Consider the following 8,011-nt stretch of genomic DNA (forward strand, 5'->3'; position numbering starts at 1 on the left):
TTTAATATATCAAAGGGATTATCAAAGGAAACAGGTTTTTTAACTACACAAGCAATTTGGAAATGAAGATAACAGATAGTGAACTTCACAGAAATGAAACACTACAGAATACTTAAATTCAACAGTTGAGAATACAAAAATGTTGCTAGCAAAGATGTCCACAAAAGTTGAATGGAACTTTGTAAAATAAAACCAGATAAATTATTGAAACCAGGACACTCTTGTCTTGGCTCATGGGCGAACAGGTGCAGCGCCAGCAACACCACCAGGGCGAGGTGGTCCTCCTTGACCAGGTCTTCCCAAATCCTCCTACAAAATACAAATTATATTAACTCAAATTAAACTCATCATAGAAAAATAGAAAACACTAAGGCTTAGGCTTAGTTTGCGACAGCTTTCTTACTGCTTAAAAGTACAAAAATTAACTTTTTATGCTAGAAAGCGGCTGCCCCAAACGAAGCCTAAGAATCAGATCCACCAGGAGCTTCAAACGATAAGCACTAAATGATGCTATAATAATTTGAATATATCAAAGGGATTATCAAAGGAAACAGGTTTTTTAACTACACAAGCCAATTTGGAAATGAAGATAACAGATACTGAACTTCACAGAAACGAAACACTACAGAATACTTAATAAATTCAACAGTTGAGAATACAAAAATGTTGCTAGCAAAGATGTCCACAAAAGTTGAAAGGTACTTTGTAAAATAAAACCAGATAAATTATTGAAACCAGGACACTCTTGTCTTGGCTCATGGGCGAACAGGTGCAGCGCCAGCAACACCACCAGGGCGAGGTGGTCCTCCTTGACCAGGTCTTCCCAAATCCTCCTACAAAATACAAATTATATTAACTCAAATTAAACTCATCATAGAAAAATAGAAAACACTAAGGCTTAGTTTGCGACAGCTTTCTTACTGCTTAAAAGTACAAAAATTAACTTTTTATGCTAGAAAGCGGCTGCCCCAAACGAAGCCTAAGAATCAGATCCACCAGGAGCAGAATTTGGTCACTGTCATAATTATTGGTTGGTTATGTTCTAATCTGACTTTATACACAATCAAAACAACCATTTCTTGCACGTTCTCACCAATATGATCTACCTAATGGAATAATTAATACTGTATAAGTAGTTAAATGATCTTTACATCAATTAGAAAGTGATGAAGTTCCAATAATAACAGCATAAAAGATAAACTTTGGTTGGAGGGGAGAGCCTAATAAATAGAAGGCAAAAAAAGAGTGAATGAGCACAAGCGGGAACTGATAATAACTACGGAATAAAGTAGTAGTCATCATGCAAATGTCCCAACATTGTTCCAAATGACTTGTTCATCTACGCTTTTGTTGACACGACCACTGTTTAAAATTTCTCAATGGACGTAACGCCTTGCAAAAGCGAGCTTCGGATACCAACCAAAATAAGCCACGTCGGAAATGCCGAGCACCGGTACCGTGCGGTACCGAGCTTGGGCATTCGGACGGCAAGTTTGACCGCACAGAATAATTTTTTCTAAAGGAAAAACTCTATACAGCAGCATTCACTACACTACCAAAAACAAAAACAAACAAAAAAATCCACAGTTTTGAAGGAAATATGCAAAATTCTTGAGTGGTGTTGCTCCCCTCAAATAAGCAATCCACTGAATGGAACATTCACTTATCTAAAGTTCCATTCATTCTTTGTAGTTAATGCTCAAAACTATGGCATACAATGATGTCCCATGAAGCCAATATGGGAAGCATAAGGCATGATTGGCAGAACATAATTCCTCTCAAAGAAATATAATTTATAATTTCACAAAAGATCCAAGTAAAGGTCCTTCCCACAAGACAACTTCTATTCATGCATTATCTTAAAGATTATGGAATAGACAGTAGATATGTCATATCCCCATTCTGAAATATTGAACGACAGACATCATTATGAGCTAGCTACAAGTTGAACAGAATAGGCTAAAGGATTCGGATAAGTCATTAAATTATAAAAGGATACAAATTTGCATAAAATAGTTTTACAATGCCATGTTACTCCACATGAAACAGACAACGATTCGTTAAGCTGGTCCTTAACAGTTGGAACAAGGCCAATGGTGTTGATGATAAAACGAGAATATTAAAAATTCTTTAAAGATTATCCAACTAAAAAATGAAATGAACTAAAATTTTATCCAAAAAATGAAAAAATTAAAGAACATAGATCTCCAAGAATAGATGAGATCAAATAATAAGAATTATAGAGTTCCGAGACTAAAATAGAATGCTTAACAAAAAAAAATATTTATAGAGAAAATGGATGTCTATTTGGTGTAAAAAAAGTGCGTGTTTGAAGAAAAAACAAGTTTAAAATTAAACGAATAAAGTGATAGAAAAGAGTAAAGGATTGATCAAGAAATCAAGTCACTATGGAATAACTCTGCACTAAAATAATTAATAAAAACATCCACAAAATCAAAAAGACCTGAGGTTTTTAATTGATTTTAATAAAAGAGAAGATCCATGACAACTAATTCAGTAGGCATGACTCAAGAGGCTCTCAATTATACTTGCCTGATTAACCTTGAAGGTTTGATTTGTGAATTCAAATATGAATTTAGATAAAACTTAATTTCAGAAATTGCAATTTATAAATATTAAATAAAAAAAGGTCAGGCGGTCAGTAAGAAGATAGGAGATAGAAAATTAAATGAAGAAAATCAATAAAACATCCAAATATTATTTCTAATATATCTCATTTTTTAGGAGCTAACCACCTTTTAGGGATTCAAGGCGTAAGGTAGCTATTTTATGGTTAATTCATCTCTTCTATTCTCTTCTAAAATTTGAATAGATTTATTGATGTTTCTTGGACCTCTATAAATAAGGATAAGTTTCGTAATCTAAAATCAAATTTTGGATGAATGAAGACTGCTTCCTGGTCTCCCAAAAGTTCCTACTAGATCTCCCCCCTTCCCATCCATTCCAGCTTCCAAGCACTATAAAAACTTAAAACTACACTTTCTTTTCTGACTGCAGCAATCAACCCCTCTTAAAACAATCACAAATTATAAATATTTTGTTTGCTTGTTCGTAAAAAAGAATGCAAGCATTGCTTAAACACAGACAATGGAGGGTCCATTATCCTTCATATTACTCCATATAAGTCCTAATATCTAGTCCTATATCCTTCCAATTGATAGTAGAGAATTGAAGGCCTTTTCAATATCAAGGAATAGATGGACAAATGGCTTATCAAATGGTCACTCTAGCATTGAAGCCATCATTGGTAAGGTGGCATCACCAACATCTATACCACCCATCACTTATCCAAACAAAAGAAGAGACTTCTAATAAAAGGTAACAAATTGGAAAGGAATATCAATCAACAAAAAGGGGAGAAGTTAGGAATACACAAACGAGATAGAAACTCACCTTCAAGATAAGGCAAAGGAGGAGAAAATCTTACCTTCAAGAATACATGATGGAGAACAGATCTTACCTTCAAGATAAAAGGTAAAGGAAGAGTTGCCCTACTTAACAAAGTAATCAAAGCTGAGGCAAATGAAAATTGATTAAATCCTCCAAAACATTTTTCATGGTTAATAATTATACTAATAGAAATAATTGCATTTGTTTGTTTGAAATTGTCTTGATAAATTAAAGTGAGATGGATCTCACCAACTAAAAACTATCTATCAACCTTTTTAAAGAGTATCAAGCTCAATTCTATTCTAACAAACACTAAGAATAACATGGATCTAATGAAAACAGCAGGATAACAAGCAAAATGCATGACAAAATTTAGAAGAAAATCAATTATATTACAATTTTAATTGAATAAAAATTTTGCATTAGTGAAATATGTTGCAAGGCATCAAGAAAACCTTCACATAAAATTGAAGATTTTTTCAATTGTTAATGTTCTTGAAGCTTGTGCAAAAAGTATTAAACTTAACAAAAAAAAAATCACTTTTCATAAGACAAAAAAGCCAAAACTTACAACTATAAATAAGGAAAATGTTGAAGGTTCAACTACAGAGTAGGACACAAGACAATGTGATTATTGGAAAAACAACAAGGCATGAGCTTTAGGATTGAAAGAACTTATATCCAGAGAAGAGGCCAAAGTAACTAGAAAGAAAGAACATAATAGTTGAGAAAAATAAACTAAACCTAAGTGACAATGGTAGATCTAGCATTAACCTTAATGTTGCATGCATGTCTTAGTCGGTAAACTCAAGATTGTGAAAACCGGACTGGAAATATAACCAGAGGAATAGAGGTTCAAGGTTTAGTGGTTCAACCAGCAATGAATCATATGACATAATAAATATTATTATTTTTTTAACAATATCTAAATGAAATAGTAATGATATAATATTTATCTAATAATATAAATTTATGATTAAAAAATAAATAGAGTTTGTACACATAAACTCTATTTAATTACAAGATTTATGATTAAGAACATTAATACTAATGAAAAGCATGAAATATCATCACAATTTTTTATCTAAGTCAAATGAAGTACAATAAACCATTACAAAATATTTAGAAGCCCGTCACCATAAAAAGACGAAAAAATAGATCACACATTTGTAAGGCAACCAAAAAGAAAAGTTTTAAGGGTTTGTGAACCCTCCTAGGGATATGGCAATTGAATCCTTAACCCTGAATATTATTTGTGTAATTAACCATGACCGATTGATTGGAAAAAAATATACATTGAGTTGAATACTCAATTGCAAAAATTGTAATTTCGACTTTCAATTAAAGAAGCTGGCTTAGAGAGAAGTTAAAGAAAATTAAAGAAACTACACAAAACTAGTTCCATTAATTTCTCCTTGTTTAAGTGCCAAATATAAGGTGATCTAAGAGTGTGATGTTTTGAAGGTAGTTCCAATCTTCAAGTTTCTTCGAAAATTTTTAATAGATTTCTAAATATTTCTTGGATCTTTATAAATACAGATCAAGTTTGTAAATTGAAATCAAGATTTGATTGAATAAAGATCGTTTCCAAGTCCCAGAAATCCCTCTCCCTATTGAATAATCCATTAGCCCCCTCTTTGTCCTCAATTTTTTTTATTACCTATCAACCACCCCCACCAGATCTCTCACCTCCTCTTTGTTCTTGTTTTCAAGCTTTTATAGGAATCTCCAACTCCCTTTTCCTCTCTGACTACAACAATTAAAAGTTACCATTGTTGTGCTTGCTTTCTAGTAATAGTGAATGCTTTCATTTCTTTACAGCAAAAAAGTAAGGAACGTCCATTATTATTCAAATAATTCCATTGAAGTCCAAATCTGTTGTACTAAATACTTCCTACCAATTTCATAAGTCTTTCAAACCTAAGTTTAAATTATGGTCATGGGGAAACACAAGTATCAAGAAAATATTTGGAAGAATGGATTTAGGATTCACAGAACAAAATTTGTACATTGTAAGCAATGTTAGTATTGTTAAAACTAACAATTATCAATCAATACTTGACACAAAAGTGTCATAAATTTAACTTTCATAGATCCAATAAATGAAAGTTGTGCTATGACCAACTCCATCCGTATGTATAATATGCAAGTACAATAACAAGACCGAAAATGAGGGCATTTTAACACACAAACTTTTAAGTAAAACTTAGGAGGACAAAATAAAATGTCTCAAAAGTACCATGAATACTGACAATACAAAAATTTACAAGGTCAATTTCAAAAGGGTGGAGTTAGGCATGCATTCCAATGTGAATAATTGAGAAATCATGAACTATAAAAACAAGCAGAAAATAGAACATTACAATGTATGATAAAACCAAGGGAAAAAAGAAAAAAATGATAATATTATGGAGATAATGTGAAACCCATTGAAATAAGATTATAGCATAAACTTAGGTTGTTTAGCCAAAAAAAAAAAAACAAATGATGTTAGGAAAATGAGATTCATTTTTAATGAATGTTAAGTATCAAGGAGATAGAAAAAACATGATGGTTAGGAATTATGCCACAAGAGTTGTGAAAATAAAAATCAACATCTCATTTGACACTCAACAATAACAAATGGATAATGATTTCATGAAGCCAAACCCAAAAACATGAGATAAGATTAATGAAAACAATGATCACAATAGCCTAACTGCAAACATACATGAGTATTAATTTTAACATCAAATTTCTTAGTAATTGAGGACTACACTAAATTGACAAGCTATAAGGCATGGCAATAACTAGAAAAGCAATAGAAAGACAAGTTACTACCATCACCACATCTATGTTGGTATATCAATTATTAAAAGAATTAAGAGCATGTTGGTTCAATGACATGCAATATCAAGTCATCATGTCAATTTAGCACAATCATGAACAACTGACTCAACTGTACTATTATTTCTCCTAACTGAGACGAAACCAGCACCAAAAAATCAATGTAATTTAAATTCAGGCTAGTCAAATTTATCATAACATCACAAAGAAAAAGGTTCAAATTCTTTCACAAACTAGTTGCCACAGAAAAAAGAGAATCATACATTAGCATCTGAATCAGCCAAAAAAGTAATCTAAAATATCAAAAGAGAGATCAAATACCCTGCGCCTGAACCGCTGTGGAGGCTCACGAACCCTCCTGGCAGTGCGAGATCTAACTCTTACAACATGAGAGTGAATAGCGCAGGAAACACAGTACTGAACCTTGGCATAGAGTTTTGGGAGAGTATAATCTACAAGAAAAAAATTGATCAGGTAAAAAACATTACAAGAAACAAACGGCAAAATTTAAAGTCGAGGCAATACTTTCATAAACACAGGCCTCCTGTACATCCCTGACGGCAGCTTGTTCCACGATATTCCTCACCAGAAACCTCTTAATAGCCTTATCCTGAGATGAAATACAAAAATCATACGAAGAACAATTTTACAATCGCAACTCAATTGCATACAAAAAAGAACACAAGCCCTAAATCCTTTTCCGCCTGATCACTTCTAGGGTTTTATCCACACACAACATGTCGTAAAAATAAAATTAACGTTAGAGAACAGTAAACACCTTGGGACAGCATTTTCCGCAGTTGGAGCAGCGGATGAAGTTGACGTGGCCGCGGCCGTGCTTGTTTCGGCCGCCATTTCTGCGCTTGAAGGTCTGTAAAGGAGAAGGAAATTGTAGTCAGATCCATGGGAAAGAAAAGGGATCAGATAAGACAGGTAAGAAGGTTAACGCCTCTCTACCATTGCCGCAGGCGATCGGCTGCTTATGCCCTAATTGCAAAACCAGTGACCCTCTGCCGGCTGCTCTCTCTTGCTTCGTTAGGGTTTTGAAGGCCCGCGATGCAAGTATTTATAGTAGTGTAAGAACCTCGCGTTCACATTTTTTGGGATTGAAGAGATTTGACTCACCATCACCGTTCATCTTATGGGCCGGAAAGGCCGAAGGCAGCTCGGCCCAATCTCATATCCATAACAATTTTTAAAACTAATAATTATTATTGATGCTATATTTATTTATTAGTTTAACTATATTTGCACTAAGGGCCTGTTTGGTTGCCTGAATTAGGAGGGTAAAGTAAAACAAATACATGTATTTACTAAATTTTATTGTTTGGTTAATTTTGAGCGGAACAAAAGGAAACCTCCCGAAGCATTAAGCACGTATTACGGGAGGCGGATCCCGCGACTTCGATAGCCGCTCAAAATGGAATGTTTATTTGGTCCGGTGAACGGACGTTGAGCTAGGTTCGACCGGCTCTGAGATCGCTCCACGTAGCAGGCACAAAACCACGTATTTGTCGATTTTGCTCGACAATAACGAGAAATACCATTATGTGAAGACAAATACCGAGTAATACCGAGCAATACCAAGAAAAACTCAGTATTACTCGATATTGGTCTTCACATAGCGGTATTTCTCTTTATTGTCAAGCAATACCTAGCAATATCGAGCAAATACCGAGTAACTCAGTGGTGACCGCACGTAGAGCTACGTCTGGTCACCGGACGTAATAATTGTTCCTCAAAATGAGCGGGTTTGAAATTCTTCACTCGAGAA

The 8,011-nt window shown here is 33.9% G+C and overlaps 1 protein-coding gene across 1 annotated transcript; it reads right to left on the reverse strand.

Moving 5' to 3' along the window:
• Nucleotides 1-605: 605 nt before the first annotated feature.
• Nucleotides 606-7,345, reverse strand: LOC110094093 (40S ribosomal protein S26-2). Its single transcript, XM_020819246.2, has 5 exons — nt 7,195-7,345; nt 7,016-7,108; nt 6,763-6,847; nt 6,559-6,689; nt 606-833 (listed from the first exon to the last, which is right to left on the reverse strand). The coding sequence occupies exons 1-5, from the start codon at nt 7,195-7,197 to the stop codon at nt 756-758; spliced, it is 390 nt and encodes a 129-aa protein (XP_020674905.1). The 5' UTR covers nt 7,198-7,345; the 3' UTR covers nt 606-755.
• Nucleotides 7,346-8,011: the final 666 nt, after the last annotated feature.

Source organism: Dendrobium catenatum, unplaced genomic scaffold (assembly GCF_001605985.2).
Source record: "Dendrobium catenatum unplaced genomic scaffold, ASM160598v2 fragScaff_scaffold_621, whole genome shotgun sequence".
NCBI classification, from domain to species: Eukaryota; Viridiplantae; Streptophyta; class Magnoliopsida; order Asparagales; family Orchidaceae; genus Dendrobium; species Dendrobium catenatum.